Here is a 21,649-nt window from a genome sequence, read left to right on the forward strand (position 1 = left end):
TGATACTGCCTGTAATACTGACTGCATGTGGACTGAACCTGCTGTGCTGTAACCTGCTGTTGGGAATAAACAACAAAATCATCATCTGAGACCCTGTTTGTGATCCTTGTCACAATACATAAATAAGTCACCTTCTATGTAGTTTGCTTTGATGCCCAGTAGAGACAAAAAAGAGTGCCAACATATAGTGCGCAATTAGAACTCAGTGCAGCAGATGTGATTACACCCTAAAGTAGGACATCCAGAACCTACTTAGAAAGACATCTAGTAACAACAACAACAAAGGTGTCTCACATACAGCGCTTCTGTGTATAACCTTATAGTAAATAAAGATATCACCATTGGTTTTTCCTTTAAATGGAGGTCTTAAATCTGCAGGCTTTAAGTGAACCTGAAATGATAACCACCCAATCTCACAGATTTTGTGAGGAGGTGAAATGAGGAGAAATATAGTGCAGATTATTCTTGATTTTAAAGGGAGTTTAATTAACAGTCCGCACTTACAAATAAACGCTTTTAAAACAGCATGTAGTACAATCCACCAGGCAAAAACAGCTCACAGTCAGATGGAAGAGGGTCTTACAACCAGGGGTCCAACATCCAGTCCGGAACCAGAGAGAGGGATCCACCGATAAGCACCTGAACACAGGTCCCTAAGCTGCTTATCGGTGGATCCCTCTCTCTGGTTCCGGACTGGATGTTGGACCCCTGGTTGTAAGACCCTCTTCCATCTGACTGTGAGCTGTTTTTGCCTGGTGGATTGTACTACATGCTGTTTTAAAAGCTTTTATTTTGTAAGTGCGGACTGTTAATTAAACTCCCTTTAAAATCAAGGATAATCTGCACTATATTTCTCCTCATTTCACCCCCTCACAAAATCTGTGAGATTGGGTGGTTATCATTTCAGGTTCACTTAAAGCCTGCAGATTTGAGACCTCCATTTAAAGGAAAAACAAATGGTGATATCTTTATTTACTATAAGGTTATACACAGAGCGCTGTATGTGAGACACCTTTGTTGTTGTTGTTACTTGATGCCCAGTAGGCAGTTATAGACACGCCCAGTAGGTGGTGATAGACACACCCCACCAGTGGTAAACCCCCTAATAAAATGTTGTGCACAGATCATTTGAAAATGGCAGCGGCGGACATTTTTTCAGTGTTTTTTACCCAAGTCTTCCTAGATCCTCAATCAATTGAAGCATCCCTGATTCTCCATCATAGACATCACGGTACAGGCAAATAGCGACAACAGATGCATAGCTCTTCATGGGAACGTCCCAGTTTTTTGGGCGGGGGCAGTTGGAAGTCCCCATCACCCGCACAGCGTCTATTCCGGCATCCAGAGCGGCTGGGGGCATAGCTAGCAGCTCACAGAGCCGCTGGCCAGGCCCCCACAGTGGCAATAAGGGGGCATGGAGTATAGACCACGAGTATAGACCACGCTTCCTTGCCGCTAGACCATGCGTGTGATGTCCCTCTTCCAGCACAGGCAATGTTGGGAGGTATGCATACCTCCCAACATGACCCATTCCATTAGGTACACATTTCCCTGCTCCTGGACTTCCCTCTTATACCCCATTTACACCAAAACGCCAGGTCTCACCCAGGTTTTTGGACCCAGCTTCAACCCGGGTGCGACCCGGCGCTTGGTTTCTTCTACACCAGTGGCTGCCCCTCCTGCACGCACCCCCTCCCCGGCAGAAGCGGTCCCCAATGGCGTTTGGAGATTACATAATCTCCAAGCACTGGGAACGCCGAACGCTGCGCTGGGGGCAAGCCCAGCACCAAGGTAAGCTGCGAGCTGCCCTTGTCCGGGAGGTGAATGGATGCCGCACACAGGCATCCATTCTCCTCCCTGCCTCCGCTGCTGTCTGCAGACAGCAGCGGAGGCTGTGCGTGGCCCCCGTCCAACCTGCAGATGCTGCAGTCCGCAGGTTAAGATTCCCCCCATTGATGTAAATATGTGCCGGGTTTTCATGCAGGCGCCGTTTCCCATGATCCACGGGGGGAGGGGGGATGCGGCACTGGGCAGCTTCTCCCGACATTCCCCCCTCCTCCCCACAGCGTGGCACTGGATGGGCAGCCAGGAAACAGAACATGGACATTGTTACAGCGAGTGTAGAGGAGGGGTGGTGGTTAGGGGACAGGGGTTGCGGGCAACGCTCACCTGACTCCACAGGGGTCCAGGCTACAAAGTCCCGCCCTCCAGTGGTCGGTGCCCCAGGCAAATGCCTAGAACTGCCTAGTGGTGGCGCCGGCGCTGGGCTTGACCCATTTATACCGCCGCTGACCCGGGTTTTTTACAGCAGTGTAAAAGGGCATGACTGTCATCAACTGTGTTGAAGAAGCCTTCTCATCAATTACTAGTTGAAGGTAACCATAATAGTAACCATTCATTAAGAGGGAGGTCCAGGAACAGAGCATTGTGTACCTAATGGAATGGGTCATGTTGGAGGGTATGTGTACGCAGACGTGTGGGCCTATTATCCCGCTCTCGTGTACCCCGCAGCAAGGGCGGCAGCCGCTAGTTCCAACTTCCAAGGGAGGCTGTGTAAATATTATATTGTAGTTTGGACCACGTGACCAATCGCGTTACCCCGGCCATTCCCCCCAGTCACCATAACGACCACACGAGTGACGTCACCGCGACGCTTCCTCTGGAACCCCGCCCCTCGGTATCGCGAGAGCAGGCGGAGAAGGAGGAAGTCTCGCGAGAGCAGGCCGCCGCCGCCGCCGGGACCCCGCGTGAAGTGAGGTGAGCGAGGCAGGGATCGCGGAGACGGTGAGCCCGGGTAGAGTGGGCCATTGCCCGGGGAGGACACATGGGGATGGTGTGGGGGGAACCTGATGGGAGGTCGGAGCGCGGCCTGAGGCCTAGTTTCCGGAGATTCCTCCAGCACAGGCCGTAACCGTGTCCCGAGTATCTGTGGGAGGTGGGCTGTCCGGTCCCTGCAGGGGACTTTTATGTTTACCCCATGTGTAAGGTGCCCCGCATACCCCTACACAACATGCCCCCCGTATCCACGTATAACGTTACAAGGTGCCCGGGTCCCCTGTGTGAGGTGCCCCTACCTACAATCCCCCCCCCCCCCCTGTGTGAGGTGCCCCTACCTACAATCCCCCCCCCCCCCTTCCAGCCCATGTCCGCAAATAACGTTACAAGGTGCCCGGGTCCCCTGTGTGAGGTGCCCCTACCTACAATCCCTCCCCCCCCCCCCCCCCCCTTCCAGCCCATATCCGCAAATAACGTTACAAGGTGCCCGGGTCCCCTGTGTGAGGTGCCCGGGTCCCCTGTGTGAGGTGCCCCTACCTACAATCCCCCCCCCCCACCTGTGTGAGGTGCCCCTACCTACAATTCCCCCCCCCCCCTTCCAGCCCATGTCCGCATATAACGTTACAAGGTGCCCGGGTCCCCTGTGTGAGGTGCCCCTACCTACAATCCCCTCCCCTTCCAGCCCATATCCGCATATAACGTTACAAGGTGCCCGGGTCCCCTGTACACCATGCCCACTGTACTGCCCCGTACCCATGTATACTGTATCTCCCCATACTGCCGTGCAGCCCTATACCCCCATATGTTGGTTTCCATCTATATAACCTTATAATGTGACTGTATAAACCCGGCTCCCCCCCAGCAGTGTTATTATTATTATTATTATAATTTTATTTATAAGGCGCCACAAGTGTTTCGCAGCACCGTACAAAGGAACAGTACAGGGAGACAAAGCTTGGCATAACATTAAATAAATTACAAAAATACAGTACAAATAAAGAGCGCCACAGATCAAAACACATTACAGCTTAAATGTAAGTAGTGAGGACTCAATCAACATACAACTAGAGGCTTGATGCCAATGATGGAGATGAGTATGCGGACGAAGATGGTCACTGAGGGTTGGAGTATAGGAGAGCTGTGAGTGACATGTGAAGAGAAGTGGGCTTTGGCAACAGGAGGGAAGAGGGCCCTGCTCGGAGGAGCTTACAATCTAGTAGGAAGGGGAGACAGATTACAAAGAGGGTAGTGTCTAGATCCCATGCAGTTTTGGTCATTTTCCCATCATGCCCTGGGTCCACGTATACCTGGAGGGGGAATATAAATCTGTGGCGAGCGACGCGAGCCACCGTGCCCGAAGCGTGCGAGCGTAGCGAGCCCGCGAGGGTACAATGGTGCAAAAATAAAACAAAATAACCGACACCTACATGAATTACACATAAATTAAAAAACGTTGTGAGGGCATCTAACAACTTCCGCCCTCACTGAACGTCACATCCTGTAACCTATACTGCATGGGAACTAGTCTCTACCATTACAAGAGGTGCAAGCAAGTGGGTGATGGTTAGATAGCAGGATGTAAACAGGCATGGGGTCGGAGTACAGAAGTGTTCCATAAGGGTACAGAAGTGTTCCCTTCTGTATAGTCTTATAACCCCACACCATACAGCGTTAAGATGCATACACACTGAGCAACTTAAGCACATCTAAGCGCAACTAAAAGCAGCTCAAACGGCAAAACTGAGCTGCTTTCAGCTGAAGATCGCTCAGTGTGTATGGGCCTTAAGTGGTAGGAATCCTCATCACTATATGTTTGGCTCATGCAGGCGTCTGTTCCGCTCTCTGAGAGGTTTTGCAGCATTACTAGACAGAGCAGACCGAATACAGTTATAATGAGACATAAATCCACATACACACGGTGGGAAGCAAGGTCTTTTCCTGTTAGTAGTCAGTCCCCAATCACTTGCGGTGTCCATAGATCTCCAGAATCTGCGCTTTAATTATATGATAAGTTCTTGCTGTACACTATAGCTCCCTCTATCCCGAACGTTTAGCCATGGTGATGTAATAAGTGTAAGTCACTAAACCTTCTCATTTGGCTGCTGCTTATGTGTACAGATGGCTGAAGATCTGGCAAAACAGCTAGCCGGCTACAAAGCCCAACTCCAGCAGGTGGAATCAGCGCTGACAGCCAATGGAGAGAATGACGACTTACTGAAGCTGAAGAAAGACTTACAGGTGAGTGTTAAGCTAGGTACACATATATACAATCGTCGGGCCGTTCTTCCAATCTGGGGGCAAACGGCCGTTCGATTGTATAGGTGTGTACGCTGTCCCAATTGCTGCTGTGCGATCGATAAACGGCCAAAAACGCTCTTGGCCGTCCACGGTCGGTCGGTCGAAGGTTCTTTGCTGCTTAATATTTCATCCGACAGGACGGCTCCATATCTGAACAAAAGTGAAGTGTGTACGCATGTTCGATCGATATGCTTGACAGTTTGACAAAGCACGGTGGTATGCTGCATTATGAGAGACCCTGTAACCCTTTGCCTGCTGTTTTAACTAATGTGTGTTTAATGCCTCACTGCCCAACACTTTAGAGGCATCACTTTAAGACATAAAATCAATGTTGAAGTTTTAATAGAGTGTGCTGGAAGCTCTTTGCAGGGCACCATAACACACTATTAAAACTTCAACATTAATTAATGTCTTAAAGTGATGCCTCTAAAGTGTTGGGCAGTGAGGCATTAAACACACTTTAGTTAAAACAGCAGGCAAAGGGTTACAGGGTCTCTCATATACTTCTTCTTGCGATTGTTTGGACGGGAGTACATCGGACGTCGCAAGTAAAATTGTACATATGTGTACGCGCAGAACGGTCGTGTATTCGGTCGATCGAACGGTCGCAAGAAAAATGAAATTGTACATATGTGTACCCAGCTTTACAGCTATCCCACCATGCCTGTGTTATAAGCACCTGCTGGCAGGGCCCTCCGCCCTTAGTTCTCATCCTGCCCTGTCTGTATCACCACTCTCTCAGCAGCTATGATCATGCAGTTCTTCTATCCTGCCTGGAACGTCACTCTCTGCTGTGGGGCTTCTGGCACCTGTGCTAGGCCATGTCTGATATATTTAAATGACCCGTCTCCTTTTATTCTCAGGAAGTCATCGAATTAACTAAAGACCTTCTGTCGTCACAACCTTCCGAAACCCCCGACAGTTCCGATGACGTCTCTACCGCTGGGGGCAGCCATTCCTGGAAAGTGGGGGAGCGCTGTATGTCTGTTTGGAATGACGATGGACAGTAAGTGGAAAGCGGCAATCTCTGTGCATTTGCTATGACACGGTTCAGTGAGACGGTAAGAGGGGGGAGTCGCTGCTATTTCTGCGCTATGAGCCACGTTTACAGTCGGCTACAGGCCGGTGCCAGCTGAAGGTGTGCCCTGCTTTCAGCACAGTGCCCTCAAGGCAAAGGCAGGGGAGCTTATGTACACACGGCACTAATTGTGGCTGATATCCGTAGGGAGCACTTACTAACTCTGGGCTGAAGCAAACCAACACCTAGGTAACATCATGCTGCACCGAGTGGGGCAGTTATATGCTGCGTAGAAGGTTAGATTTGGAAGGGGCGAGTCCAGATTCAAATCTAAAGTGCAATGTCAGTATAAAGCTGCCCAACATTTATGGACTGCATGTAAAAGCACAAGGTATTTACCCTGCATGCAAACATCATCATTGTGTTTGCTTGCCTTCCAATGCAGCACAGTCTGTCCAGGTGCAGAGTTACGCCTTATTTCTTTTTGGGGACGATTCAGACATGGATCGCAGGGATGCAGATATGTCCCTGCCGATTATCGGACATCAGCACACAGTACTTTGAGCATATTCGCGAGGTCCCCCTGCGAACGAAGCCGGCAGTGGCTGGCCGTTTGCAAGATAAGCGACAAGTGGTGGGCGTTTGTAGGTCGCTGACATATGCAGGCATAACCCTGACGTTGGGTTGACGTCAGCAGCGGCCCTGATCTCCCCGCGGCTATCGCAGCACCTAGTAAGTCTTGGCTTATGATGGCATTCACAGCTGTGCCCATGGCTGGGGTCTCCCTGTGGCAGGGTGGGGGCTAACTAATCGCCGGACTGCAAAAAGTTGCAGCCCTGCGATCAGGCTTGAATCGGCACCTTTGATCCTAACGCTGAAGACTTGGCATTAATACTGTACCTTTTGTTGGCCATATAAGCAGCCCCTTAGAATGTCCCTGTAGCACTTCTCATGCCTGGCCAACCTGTGGCTCTCCAGATGTTGTGAAACTACAAATCCCAGCATGCCTTGCCACAGTTTGCTATAAGGGAGTGTTAAAACTGTGGCAAGGCATGCTGGGATTTGTAGTTTCACAACATCTGGAGAGCCACAGGTTGGCCTGTTGTGCTATATGTACTGAGGGATTTGTCCGCTTCCAACCTTGAGGCAAGTCTGGAGATAGTGACACCTGTAGGCTGTAAACATTAATCTGCCTCCCGCGCTAAGAAGTGATGCGCAGTGTATTATTACATGTAGTCTGTATGAGTCTTGTTTTCCCTTAACACATAATTGCCCTTAACTCAGGTTTTACATGTAACATTGCAGAGCAGTTTAGTATTGGCCATATGGGAGACCAGCCTGAAACATAGAATGTGATGGCAGATCCGAACCGATCGGCTTATCTAGTCTGCCCCTTTTTGAACTATATTTTTATCTCAACCCTATTTGATCCTTATTTCTGTGTAAGGATATCCTTATATGTATCACATGCATGTTTAAAATGTTCTACTCTAATGGCGTGTACACACGGTGAGATTCCTTTGCGATTAGACCTAAAATCCGAGTGCTATGCAATCTTTGCTTACTCTGTACTATTTACATACAATTCATACTATCTACATTCAATTTGCACTACATAGTCATTCCCGCATTGTCTATTTGGCCTTTAGATTTCAGCTGAACAAGAGCGCGCATCGGCATCGAATTGGGAGAGAAAGCTTAAAAACCATGTTCTATCTCCATAAGATGTCTATGTGATCCCGATTCGATTTTGACTATATAGTCCACATTGAATGTCAAATTGTACCGTGCACACACAGCATTAGTCTCTACCACCTCTGATGGGAGGCTATTCCCCTTGACAACTACCCTTTCTGTGAGGTCATTTCACTCAGATTTCCCCTGAATCTCCATTTTCCCCAGTGTCAGTGCATGTCCTCATGTTCTACTACTACTCTCTCTGTGAGCAATGTCTCCCTGCTGTACCTGGTAATACCCCTGATATATATGTGACCGTCTCTATCATGTCTCGCTAGTGTGCGTGCATGTCCTTGTGTTCTAATACTTCCCTTCATTCTCCTGGTCCTTGGTAATACCCCTGATATACAATATATGATATCCCCCCCCCCCTCCCTTTCCCTTCTCTGCTCCACACTATACATCTTGCCAGTCTCCTGACTCCACACCTAGAACCATCCTGTCCTGTTTCTATCTGATACAGCACTATGTGTGTGACCATAGCAATACATGTCAGTCTTCTTCCTCTTTGGTAAGTTATCCAGTATATTGGAATTTAGCACTACATGTCCCAGAAATGAAAGTAGTATGAAATGTAAATGTTTGAACCCGACTCATCTGACACATTCACACTGGTGATAGAGGCACAGACCCCTCCAGACATGACTGGGTTCTACCTTACATATGGGGTTCTTGCTCCGGTATTGTAGCCGACTGATTGCACTGTATGCTATTAGTCACCTATTGTTCCAGACCATTACTCACATGCTTACAGCCACAATCTCTTTACAGGTGGTACGAGGCCGAGATCGAAGAGATCGATGAGGAGAACGGGACAGCGGCCATCACCTTCTTGGGTTATGGAAACGCAGAAGTCATATCGCTGATGAACCTGAAGCCATTGGAGGAGGGAGGGAAAGCCAAGGAGGACAGCAGCAGTCTCCCTATGTCTAAGTGAGTATCTCCCCGAACCCTCAGACCGGGAGCTGTTCTGTCTGTAACTGAACCCTCAAACCCGGGAGCTGTTCTGTGTCTGTCTGTAACTGAACCCTCAAACCCGGGAGCTGTTCTGTGTCTGTAACTGAACCCTCAGACCCGGGAGCTGTTCTGTGTCTGTCTGTAACTGAACCCTCAGACCCGGGAGCTGTTCTGTGTCTGTCTGTAACTGAACCCTCAGACCCGGGAGCTGTTCTGTGTCTGTCTGTAACTGAACCCTCAGACCCGGGAGCTGTTCTGTGTCTGTCTGTAACTGAACCCTCAGACCCGGGAGCTGTTCTGTGTCTGTCTGTAACTGAACCCTCAGACCCGGGAGCTGTTCTGTGTCTGTCTGTAACTGAACCCTCAGACCCGGGAGCTGTTCTGTGTCTGTCTGTAACTGAACCCTCAGACCCGGGAGCTGTTCTGTGTCTGTCTGTAACTGAACCCTCAGACCCGGGAGCTGTTCTGTGTCTGTCTGTAACTGAACCCTCAGACCCGGGAGCTGTTCTGTGTCTGTCTGTAACTGAACCCTCAGACCCGGGAGCTGTTCTGTGTCTGTCTGTAACTGAACCCTCAGACCCGGGAGCTGTTCTGTGTCTGTCTGTAACTGAACCCTCAGACCCGGGAGCTGTTCTGTGTCTGTCTGTAACTGAACCCTCAGACCCGGGAGCTGTTCTGTGTCTGGCTGTAACTGAACCCTCAGACCCGGGAGCTGTTCTGTGTCTGGCTGTAACTGAAACCTCGGTTTAGTTGCGGACAGAACGGCTCCCAGTCTGAGGATTCAGTTACAGACAGACACAGAGCAGCTCCCGGGTTTGACGGTTTAGTTGCGGACAGAACAGTCTATCAAACCCAGCAGCTGTCCTGTCCAAAACTAAATCCTCAAACCCGGGAGCTGTTCTGTGTCTGTCTGTAACTGAACCCTCAAACCTGGGAGCTGTCCAGTCAGTTTATAACTAGGAGAGTTGGTCCTTTTGAAGAAAAGGTTTATAATTGTGTGCTGCCTCCTGTGCAGATTGTTTGCATATCTTGTCGTTGACTTGTTCCTTTTTCTCATTATATGTTTCCCTTTGGTAATTGGGATTGTCACAGATAGTGTGGGGCTAGTGACCTGTAGTTTGATACATTCTAGTTATATGCACCAAGTCTGGCGCGCCGCTGCCAATTCCGTGACACTGACGAGACTGTTTGTTTCAGGAAAGAAATGATTGCGCACCAGAGGGAGTACAAGAAGAAGAAGGCGCTGAAGAAGGCGCAGAGGATAAAGGAACTGGAGCAGGAGCGTGAAGACCAGAAATCAAAGTGGCAGTCATTCAATAACAAGGCGTATTCTAAAAACAAGAAAGGACAGGTACGCTCTCCTCACGTACCTGTGTTAGAGTACTCTCCTGTGTTATCAGTGTTCCTTATCAATGTGGCCCTCAATACGTTCCTGCTAAATTCACAAAGTGGTTAGGTTGCCAGTCTTAATGCTGTCAGCAGCGTTATATCATCAGGGCAATGTTTACATAGCGGTCATATATAAATCACTGCAACTGTCGGCATTAGAACTTCAGCATTACATTCAAACTTATTAAGCCAACATGTTTATAATGCTTTAAATCTTGTTCCGTTGATGTAACATTGAGCGTCCACAGCACAACAGTGTGTATATATTCCCTAAATGATGCATTATACGATGTAATCAATATCCTGCACCAGATTAGTAGCAAAAGGATGTTATTCCAGAACTCGTTACTGGGTAAATTATATTTATTGCGAATGTACATAGAGAATCTGAGCTAACAGGTGTGAAGGGTATTTTTCCTTGTGAGTAACCCCATTAACTGATTTGTATTATATGTGATTTATGAGCACATTTATTTATTATTACCAGTTATTTATATAGCGCACACATAATCTGCAGCGCTGTACAGAGAATAGTTGAACATTCACATCAGTCCCTGCCCCAGTGGAGCTTACAATCTATATTCCGTACCACATGTACACGCGCACACACACATTTTAGGGTTCATTTGTTGGAAGCCAATTAACCTACCAGTATAGTGTTAGTTGTGGGAGGAAACCGGAGTACCCGGAGGAAACCCACACAAGCACAGGGAGACTATACAAACTCTGCACAGTTAAGGCCATGGTGGGAACCGATCTGTGAGGCAGTAATGCTAACCATTACACCGTCCCTGCACATGGTAACTGTCTCCAGTATCTGCAAAGGCAAAGCGCTTTCTGTGGTAAATGCTTAGACGGTGATTAAGATGCTGGTTGTTAGATGGTACCTGGAAGATAGGGTGTCAGTGTCTGCCTGGGTGAACTGCAAATGGTCGAAATGGTTAAATGGTCAACATGTGAAAAGGTTGACATGAGTTTTATTTATTTCAACCTCATGTCGACTTTTTATTTGCATCGACCTTTTCATTGTGGTACTAATATCTTAGACCTGTTAAACTGTTATTGCCCTTATTATATGTGAATAGGTTAATGCCTATGCACTACATGCAAGTTTATTGTTGTATTAATCTTGTTTTTTTTCTTTTTATTGTTTTTTTTTGGTAGGTGAAGAGAAGTATTTTTGCTTCCCCTGAGAGCGTCACCGGCAAGGTCGGAGTGGGCACTTGCGGCATTGCGGATAAACCGATGACGCAGTACCAAGACACTTCCAAATATAACGTGCGGCATCTGATGCCGCAGTAACACGCATCAGATCCCCCAACCCGGCATTACCTTTTTATTGTTCTATTTTTCTAAAACTAAATTATTTGTTGTCCTATGAGGAATAAGCTCGGCTCTGTGATCATTACTTGGCGTGACTGCGTGAGGATGCTGGATACTAGGGGGCGGGTTCTGTGCTACGCCCCCATGCATGAGGATGCTGGATACTAGGGGGCGGGTTTTGTGCCACGCCCACGCAGAGCCCTGTGTGTAGTTTGAGGCTGTATAACACCTATCCATCACCTGCATGCAGTGGGAGGCCTATATATATTAGGACCTAGTGACACAACTGAGGCACATAGCACCTCATGCCTCTAATATTCCAGCATAGTTATAGCTGTTTAGTGAACAGAGCCAGTGATCAGCCAATCTCTACTTTGACTCCTCAGTGACATTCCCACTTTAAGAAGTCCGATGATGGAGTAGGTTAAAAACAAACAGACTTTTACAGAATTGCCTTGGGAAGGTGCGGCGGGGTCTGACGCTTGTCATTTCTCAAGTGACTTTGTTTTTTTTTCTTAGAGAGAGTTAAGTAATTAAGCAGATTTGGTGGACTCTTATGTAGAGTCATTGATGCTTGGTCTTTTATGTCCTAGAAAGTAGTTTTTATTTTATTTGGCCTGGAAGTGCATCAGAAAATGCCCTCATGTCCTGCAGCACAATCTGCGCAGCAACCCCCATTAGCATGATGTACAAACACACAGGAGGTTCCGGGGTCCCCTCCTGGAATTCACGGGGAAGAAGTTTAATGTCCACAAATAATCTATTTTTTTGGGGATACCTATTGCTCGGACTGAGCCGTCATTTTAAACCTGGAATTGTTTTTTCAGAAGATGACGGGTATCCCGGCGTTTTGTAGATAACGTTTCTGTATATATGTGTAGTGGATTATGTGATGTCCCAGTCCACAGGCAGAGACAGGCCTGTCCTCCGTTCATGTGTAAATAGGAGGCCTGTACAGCCTGATAGCTTGTACAAATACGGCAAGCTTTCCCCTTGCACAATGACTGACTCCAGATCTGAGGGGTCGTTGTCTCATTTTGGTTTTGAACTATCCTATCCAGTAGTGTTTTTCCCATACCGCTAGCCTCCCCCCCCCCCTCCAGCCCAGATCTGCACACCATATGGCTCTTATTGTACAAAACCATCCCTTATTTATCACGCTCACTGGGAAAAACCAACATCTGCAGGGTATGGAAGGCAGAACTTCCTGCCTTGTGTTGGAGAACGCCATGCAGAGGAGGGGGGGGGGGGGGGGGGGGTGCGGCTAAGTTCGACATCTGCAACATGCAGGTGAACTACAATAATGCTGGATGGTGACTTTTGTATAACAAGTGTGATTTTCAGTTTTGTATGTATCTTTTTACTAAATAAAATATTTTAAAAGCCACAAACACACCTGTGTACATCAGGGCCTACAAAAGTCATCTATTTTGTAACATTGTGCAATAAAGGTGAATTTCTGTGTACATACTGCCTGTGTGGTGCTGTATAGCGATTTGGCGAGGGCGAACCAGTTACCCATCGCGATCTTTCTGTTTCAGGCAGTATACAGGTGGGTGGCAGTGCCTGGGCTACCATTGCATACAGTGAGGAACAGGGTTTAAGAGATACATAATGTACCTAGGGACGTACCTGAGCTATACAGGTGAGATCCACAAAGAAACCATTTACATCACATACTGATTTAAAGTGAAGTGATAAAGTGGAAGGTGATCACACAGCAGCCAATCAGCTCCTAACTCATTCCTCAAACACAGCTAATTGGCTGGTGCATTATCACTTTCCACTTTATCACTCCACCAGGCTTAACACATCTGCCCCAGTATCCCTTATGGACGCCGATATTTCTCTATCGCTGAATCGTTCCATCTCAATCCACTCGCTGACAAATTTATAGGCTTCTGGGCCCAACCTTCCATCCATATGTGCGGCAACAGGTCCGAGCAAAGAGGAAGAGGCCACAGTTCCCCATGATGCATCTTCCAAGGCGCAGGAAACCACAAGCATATTGGCTGCAATGGAATAATTACAATTAAACCTGCTATGTCTTTATTGTTATTCTTTTCTATTCCTTTTCAGTTAAAATCTGAGTAAGACGAAAGCTGTTTTATCTTTTCTGCCACTGTAACTTTGAGGTATAGTTACGGAGCGGTGGCTTTGACCCTGACATTTAATGTGGGGCTTCTATTCAACGCAAAGCATTGTCGGACTTTGAAGTTAAATTCCGGGTGGCTTATCATATAGAAGGGAAAAACCGCTGCTTTGTCTACATACTCCTTTGTATTAAGCTCTCATCTTCTCACAGTCTTGTCTACCCCATTCTGGCTGGGTGTCACTGCCTGAAGAAGGACGATCTGTGTTGCAGCAGTATTCTGGGAACCCCTTCCCTGCTGCAGCAACCTCTTTCCCTGCCCTGCGGAATGCTGAAAGTGGCCAGCTCTCCTTCCCTTGTAGATGCTGCCAGGCCCTTGTGACGTCCCATAATCTAGCACCCACCTTGTGTTGTGACGGAACATGGAAGGACCAATCTTGACCACTCTACAGCTGTGAGAGTTCTCTGAGCTGAGGTTACTATTCCCAGATTAAATTTTCTCAGGCCCAGAGTTGTGTGATAAGCAGAGTTTTTGTTTTGGCGAGGAATAAAAGCAACCTGGTCTCCTGCTGTGAAGGAACCAGGGCTCTTGCTTTGATAAAGGCCTGTAGGGTTGTTCTGCAAGGCCGATGTTGGTCTGAAACGGCGTTCCCTCTGGATACTGACCACATTATATCCTTCAATTAATGATAGGATGTGTCTGATGTCTCACTTCTCTTAGATGGAGCAGACCATGGTCATCATGGAGTCTTGATTTTTTTTTATCTTTCCCTCCTAATCCCGTAGGCTGGGAAATGGGGCGGAAGGAATGTTCTGTATTTTTCTCAGCTGCTTATATGATGATAGGGGAAATAAATTGATGTGGAAACAAATGATCAGATTTTCATTCCAACCAGGAAGATCAGACAGATAATCTTATAGTGTGTGTATTTCAGGATTGGTATAACCTCCCCAAAGGCTCTGCTGCTGCTGCCGTAGATCTTGCTGAAGAGTTGGCGGTGCCTTGCCTCTCCTTTCTGTGTGATATCAGAGATGATCCCAATTGACTTTGTCTTCAATGCCCCTTAATATTAAAGTTCTAGTTACAGAGGCTATGGAGTTATTTAATGACAATGCGGTTCCTTCTTGATCTTCGGTGTCTTTAAGAGGACACTTATCTTGTAGATAAATGGTACTTCTAAACGAAAAGCAAGTTATGTCTGACTATTTTAGGAACCCGACTCCCATTTCAGTGTCTACTATAGACGGGTACTCACATTCTGTCATTAACCCCTTCATCACTGAGTTTTCTCCTCCCAGCAGCAGGGGACACTGCAGTCTACACGTGTGGGATAGTGTGGGTGCATTGGAGGAGTCGGCACTTTAAGAAATTTGAATACAGCTGGCTCCTCCCCCCGCTATCCCCCAGCAGACTCCAGTCTTAGAAAAAGTGCCCGGAGGAGTCGGACTCCCGGGCTATGTCTCCTAAGGAGACTAGGCTTTTTGTTTCCTTTTTATTTATTTTTTATTTATACTTGGACACAGGCAGGCTGGGAATGCCTGTCTGCGACGTGGGACCCTGGAGGGACATGGTCGGGCCTGCATGCAGCCTCCCTCCACTGTCCAGCCACCGGAGCCTCCGTTCCGGGGACCCGCCCGCAGCTGCATGCGGTGTGCGTCGCGGGTCCTGGGCTATCTCCCCCGAACTCCAGGGACGCCGGTGACAAGTAAGGGCGCTGTGCGCCAGACAGGGGGCGGCCATTAAGCGCGATGGTCGGTGGCAGAGAGAGAGCTGAGTCGCGGTGGTGACGTCAGCGCACCCTCCAGTATGCCGGCTGTTTGGGGCGGGCTTGGATTTCGCGCCTCAGCGTAAGAGAGGAGGGCGGAGCTTGCTTCTCTCTCTTCTCTCTGAGCTTTTGAGCTGTGAGGTGGCTTTTGCGGTGCTCTCTCTCTCTGCAGTTTGCTGTACAAAACGGGACCTCTGTTACCTGTGCAGCTCAGCGCTCCCCAGCGGACTACAGGGACACTGTAAGTCTTAAGGGGTACATTACACACACAAGAATCGGGGGTTATTAATTGGCTCCTCTTCCCCTGTAACTTGCCAGACTTCAGGGCTACTTTACTGGGTATTTCCCTGCTGTTGGGCTGTATTTTGGGGTGTTTCTTGTGTGACTGGTGTTGTGTGTCTGTCAGTATTGTTACATTTACTGGGCAGGATGGCATGAAAAGCAACTTCATCTAAGGCTGCTTTGAAGGTTTATTCCTGCAAGAGCTGTAAGCAGCAATACACACAACATGTTAGAGGGTGTTCCCTCTGTGAGATTTGCTATAAGGCTTCTCAAATTACTGCTGCTCCTGCAGCACCTGTGCAGGCAGCTGCTGTTTCCTCAGAGGTGCTGCAATCATTGCTGTCTAATCTGAATGCTGAAATGGCTGCCTCTAGGAAGGATAGAGAGGTGTTTCAGACTCAGCTTTCTAGATTGACCTCTGCAGAGCCTGCTTGGGCTCAATCCTTAATTCAGTCAGTGGACTCTTTAACTCAGTCTATGGCAGGTCCTGCTAAGAGACCTTCGGCTGCTGCTGTAATTAAAAGAAAGGCTATGCCCTCTCTGTTTTTGGCTGATGATTCAGACCATGAGGATTATATTATAGAGGAAGGAGAGGTTCTTCCCCCTGTGGAGGATATCCAACCCTTGGATGTAGGGGAGGATGAATCACAGGGTGTGGAGGGGCTTATTAGAGCTGTTAGGTCCACTCTGAAATTAGAGCAGCCTGAGGTTACTCCCCAGGTGTCCATTTTTGGACGCTCTCAAAGACAGGAGTTGTGTTTTCCGGATTCGGAGGAATTAGACTCTCCTCTCCTCTCTATATGGAAGTGTCCGGATAGGAAATTCCAGGTGTCAGCTCGCCTAAGGACACTATATCCTTTCTCTCCTGAATCCAGGGCCAAGTGGGAGACTCCTCCCACTCCGGATATCTTGCTATCCAGGCTATCTAAGCGAGCCACTCTGCCTGTCCCCGGGGTGGCCTCTTTGAAAGAGGCGCAGGATAGGCGTTTAGATTGCTCACTAAAGACCATTTATTCCACGGCAGGGGTCCTTTTGCGTCCTGCTTTGGCCTCTGCTTGGGTGGCCAGGGCTATGGAGCAATGGGCTGCTGAGCTTGTGGCTGGTCTGGAGCAAAATATGCCTGTGGCAGATTTGTTGCCTATGGCGGAAGGCATCAGGGATGCTTCAACTTACATAGGTGAGGCAGCGGCAGACATTTCGACTCTAGGAGCCAGAATTTCTGCGTCAGCTGTGGTGGCCAGACGGTCGGTCTGGTTGAGGTCATGGCAGGCTGAGGCTGAAATTAAAAAAGCCGTTGAAGCCTTGCCGTTCACAGGGGATATGCTTTTCGGGCCAGAGCTCGATAAACTTATCTCCCAGGCCACGGGGGGTAAGTCTAGATTCTTACCTACAGCCGCTCCTCCACCTAAGAGGTGGTCCCTCACTCAGTCCTTTCGGTCCTTTCGAGGCTCCTCTGCCTTTAGAGGCAGGCCCAGAGGAGGTTTTACGGCCTTTAGAGGTCGCAGAGGTAGAGGGGCGGGAACAGCAGCGGCCGCTGCTGCCCCAGCACGTCGCCAGGAGCCCAAGGCTTCCGACAGGACCGTGGCATGACGGTCTTCCAGCTCTAGTGGGAGAATCCAGGGTGGGCGCTCGTCTGTTGTTGTTCCCTCAGGTTTGGAAGACTCACTGCAGGGACGAGTGGGTCTTGCAAATTATTACACAGGGATACAGACTTCAATTTTCAGCGCCACCTCCAGTAAGATTCTTTCCAATGGGCCTTCCAAAGCTGGATCAGACAAGAAAGGCCTTACAGGATTCAGTTCAAAAGCTTTTGGACGCTTCTGTAATAATACCGGTGCCAGAACATCAGAGGGGACAGGGGTTTTACTCCAATGTGTTCGTAGTCCCCAAACCGGACGGCTCCGTAAGGCCTATCCTAAACCTCAAGGATTTAAATCAATACATCTGTTACAACAGGTTCAAGATGGCGTCCATACGGTCCGTGATTGCATCACTGGAACCGGGAGAGTATCTTATGTCGCTAGACATAAAGGACGCCTATTTGCACGTCCCTATTTGGGAACCTCACCAGAGGTTTCTAAGGTTCGCAATGCAGGCTTCTCATTTCCAGTTCAGGGCTCTGCCCTTCGGCCTGTCGTCCGCTCCCAGGGTCTTTACCAAGATCATGGCCTGCATGGTGGCGGTACTCAGGTTACAGGGGATAACGATCATCCCGTACCTGGACGATCTCTTGATAAAGGCTTCTTCTCAGGACAAATTGATAGCAGACGCTCTGGCCACATGTTCTTTTCTGGTCCAAAATGGTTGGATCTTGAACTTCGGCAAATCTCAGCTCAATCCAACACAGAGGCTTTAATTTCTGGGCCTTATTCTGGATACGGCGCAGGAGGCGGTATTTCTTCCAATGGACAAGATCGCGGCGCTGCAGTCAAAGGTACGACAGGTCCTAGCTCCCGGCAGAGTTTCGATCCTGTTGTGCACCAAGATGCTGGGGATGATGGTAGCCTCTTTCGAGGCCATCTCGTACGGCAGATTTCATACCAGAACGTTCCAATGGAACCTACTGTCACAGTGGTCAGGGTCGCATCTACAGATACACGGGAAGATTACCCTGTCAAGAGCAGCTCGTCAGTCACTTCAATGGTGGCTTCACACTCCCAATTTACTCCAGGGCCGGAGTTTCAGTCCATGCAGTTGGACGATACTGACCACCGACGCCAGCCTCGGGCTGGGGAGCTTTTGTTCTCAACCAGACTTTTCAGGGGCGGTGGTCGGCCCAGGAGGCAAGTCTTCCGATAAATGTCCTGGAATTAAGAGCAATCAGGTTGGCTTTGGGTCAGGCACACAACTTGCTCAGGGGACGTCCGGTAAGAGTTCAGTCGGACAATGCGACTGCGGTCGCATACATAAATCGACAGGGAGGAACCAAAAGTCGTGCGGCCATGCGCGAGGTGCGTCCTATCTTGGAATGGGCCGAGGCGTTTGTCCCCCGATTCTCTGCGGTGTTTCTGCCGGGCGTGGAGAATTGGCAGGCGGGTTATCTGAGCAGACAGGACTTCCACCCGGGAGAGTGGGCCCTTCATCCGGAGGTTTTTCATCAGTTGACGGTCCGGTGGGGCATGCCTCAGATGGATTTGATGGCCTCCAGGTTGAATCGGAAGGTACCTCGGTATTGTGCCAGGTCTCGGGATCCGGAAGCTCTGGCGGGGGATGCATTCTCCATCCCATGGGATTTCCAGCTGATATATGCGTTTCCGCCGCTTCCACTCATAGCAAGAGTGCTCAAGCGCATAAAAAGAGGGTCCGCTGCAGTAATTCTGATTGCCCCGGACTGGCCGAGACGGGCCTGGTATTCGGACCTCAAGCTTCTTCAAGCGGATGTGCAGTGGCGTCTCCCACTCAGACAGGATCTTCTACAACAAGGACCATTCATCTACCCCGGCTTAGAGTCTCTACGTTTAACGGCGTGGCTGTTGAAGCCGACTTGTTAAGGAGACGTGGAATACCGCAGTCTGTAGTTCCAACTATGCTGAAGGCTAGGAAGGAGGTGACCGCTTCTCATTATCACAGGATTTGGAAATCCTACATAGCTTGGTGCGAAGCTAGATCAGTACCAAGGGCAGTGTTTCATCTTTCCCGTTTGTTGGAGTTCTTACAATCGGGTTTAGAGAAGGGTCTCAGACTGGCGTCTTTGAAGGTCCAGGTGTCTGCCCTATCGGTGTTTTTTCACAGAAGGTTGGCTCTAATTCCATAGGTACAGACCTTCTTAAAAGGGGTTGTTCGTATACAGTCTCCCTTCGTTCCGCCTTCAGAGCCATGGGATTTGGAGTTGGTTCTGAAATTCCTAAGATCTGATACTTTTGAGCCCTTAGATTCGGTGGATCTAAGGTTCTTGACGTGGAAGACTGTCATGTTGATGGCGCTGGCTTCGGCCCGCAGGGTGTCGGAGCTTGGGGCTCTTTCCTGTAGTTCCCCGTTTCTGGTTTTCCACAAGGACAGGGCGGAACTCAGAACTCGCCAGGGTTTCCTTCCGAAGGTGGTTTCGTCGTTCCACGTGAACCAGCCTATTGTGGTTCCAGCCCTTTCACGAGATATGAAGTCCTTGGACGTGGTGCGCGCTCTGCGTATCTACGTTTCCAGAACGGCATTGTGGAGAAAGACGGATAGTCTTTTCGTGTTGTATGGAGCAGGAAAGAAGGGTTGGCTGGCGTCCAAGCAGACGCTGGCTAGCTGGTTGTGCCTCACAATCAAGGAGGCCTACGCTAGGGCTAACCAAGTCCTCCCTTTAGGGATTTCCGCCCATTCAACAAGGGCCGTAAGCACATCGTGGGCTGCGGCCAGAGGTGTTTCGCTCACACAGGTTTGTAGGGCGGCCACTTGGGTGGGTGCTAGCACCTTCGCCAAGTTCTATAAGTTTGACAGCTTTGCCAGTGAGGAGGCATCATTCGGCAGAGCTGTTTTGCAGGATTCTCAGCGCTCTCCCTCCCGGGTTTAGTGCTTTGGTACTATCCCACACGTGTAGACTGCAGTGTCCCCTGCTGCTGGGAGGAGAAATAAGGAATTTGGTACTTACCGGTAATTCCCTTTCTCCGAGGCAGCAGGGGACACTGCACGCCCTCCCAGCGCTTTATTCCTGCCATCTTACAAGTTGTTTTACTTTAACATTGAATGTTTGCCGATTGCAAGTTGTGAGTTCTTGTTATGAGTTATTCTTGCTAATCTTTTCTCTTCTGCGAAGTGTCTCCTCTGTTCCAGGGATCGAGCCCTGGCCCCTATCCTCTCTCGGTCACAGTTTCTAAGACTGGAGTCTGCTGGGGGATAGGGGGGAGGAGCCAGCTGTATTCAAATTTCTTAAAGTGCCGACTCCTCCAATGCACCCACACTATCCCACACGTGTAGACTGCAGTGTCCCCTGCTGCCTCGGAGAAAGGGAATTACCGGTAAGTACCAAATTCCTTATTTTTCCCTCACACTTCCATTTTATAAGCCTCACAAAGAAAGAGCCCGTGGCTCGTTCTGCTAAGGCCGGTTTCACACACTCCGGCTCCTGCCGGACGGTGTAATCCCGCACCGCCAGGGAGCCGTGCCGCACACATTAGTTGTGAATGGACACTATTGTGTCCATTCACACGGGACGGCCCGGCCGCACGGCTGCAGCCGGATCCCGCCACTGGAAGGGACGGCTGCCGGGCTGTGGCCATCCCCTCCATGATAAAGTACTGTGTGCGGCACGGCTCCCTGGCCGTGCGGGATTTCACCGCCCGGCAGGAGCCGGAGTGTGTGAAACCGGCCTAATAATCCACCTTTCCGAAACAGCAAGAAGTTGGATCCTATGTGTCGCTTTGGCAAAACATTCTGCTCTAAAATAAAAGTGCATTCTTGTGAATTTTTGATCTTTTAACAAATGCAACCAACTTGGCTGGAAAACTTTTCATCTGTTTTCCAAAGTTTGGGAGCAAACCCATTTCCAGAATTTTATTCCAACCATCTACATAGTTAATAAAAGTTGATATTGTGTTTGGCCGGCATTACAGAGCAGAACCCTTGGAAGGGATATACCGTTGTGCTCATAAGTTTACATACCCTAGCAGAATGTGATTTTCTGCCCATTTGTCAGAGAATATGAATGATAACTCACACACTTTTCTGTCACTCATGGTTAGTGGTTGGGTGAAGCCATTTATTGTCAAACAACTGTGTTTACTCTTTTTAAATCCTAAAGACAACAGAAACTTAAAACGCTCATGGCGATTTGTTTGCGTCAACCTTTTTTCATGTTGACCTGCTGATTCTGTCAACTTTAAAATGTAAAAAGCTCATGCCATTTTGTTTGCGTCAATTTTTTTTCAGGTTGACCTGTCGACTTTTTTGCGGTGACCGGTAGACTGTCTACCTAGACATTGTACGTGTGCTAACCCACTTCAATGACAGCTGACATTCAGGCTTTAGCGTATAATAAGGGGCAGTCATTTAAAAGGAAAAACCGACACTTGACTCATCCTCTCCGCTCTG

General features: G+C 48.9%; 1 protein-coding gene across 2 annotated transcripts; it reads left to right on the forward strand.

Moving 5' to 3' along the window:
- Positions 1 to 2,615: 2,615 nt before the first annotated feature.
- Positions 2,616 to 12,965, forward strand: SMNDC1 (survival motor neuron domain containing 1). 2 transcript variants are annotated; one of them, XM_083149844.1, is made up of 6 exons: positions 2,616 to 2,757; positions 4,894 to 5,013; positions 5,937 to 6,079; positions 8,600 to 8,761; positions 9,983 to 10,136; positions 11,339 to 12,965. In XM_083149844.1, the coding sequence occupies exons 2-6, from the start codon at positions 4,894 to 4,896 to the stop codon at positions 11,474 to 11,476; spliced, it is 717 nt and encodes a 238-aa protein (XP_083005970.1). In that variant the 5' UTR covers positions 2,616 to 2,757; the 3' UTR covers positions 11,477 to 12,965. The 2 variants fall into 2 exon arrangements, with proteins under 2 accessions (XP_083005970.1, XP_083005971.1); XM_083149845.1 differs by having other exon boundaries at positions 2,635 to 2,784.
- The last annotated feature ends 8,684 nt before the right edge of the window (positions 12,966 to 21,649 follow it).

Source organism: Crinia signifera, chromosome 6, assembly GCF_055691185.1.
Source record: "Crinia signifera chromosome 6, ASM5569118v1, whole genome shotgun sequence".
Taxonomy (NCBI): Eukaryota; Metazoa; Chordata; class Amphibia; order Anura; family Myobatrachidae; genus Crinia; species Crinia signifera.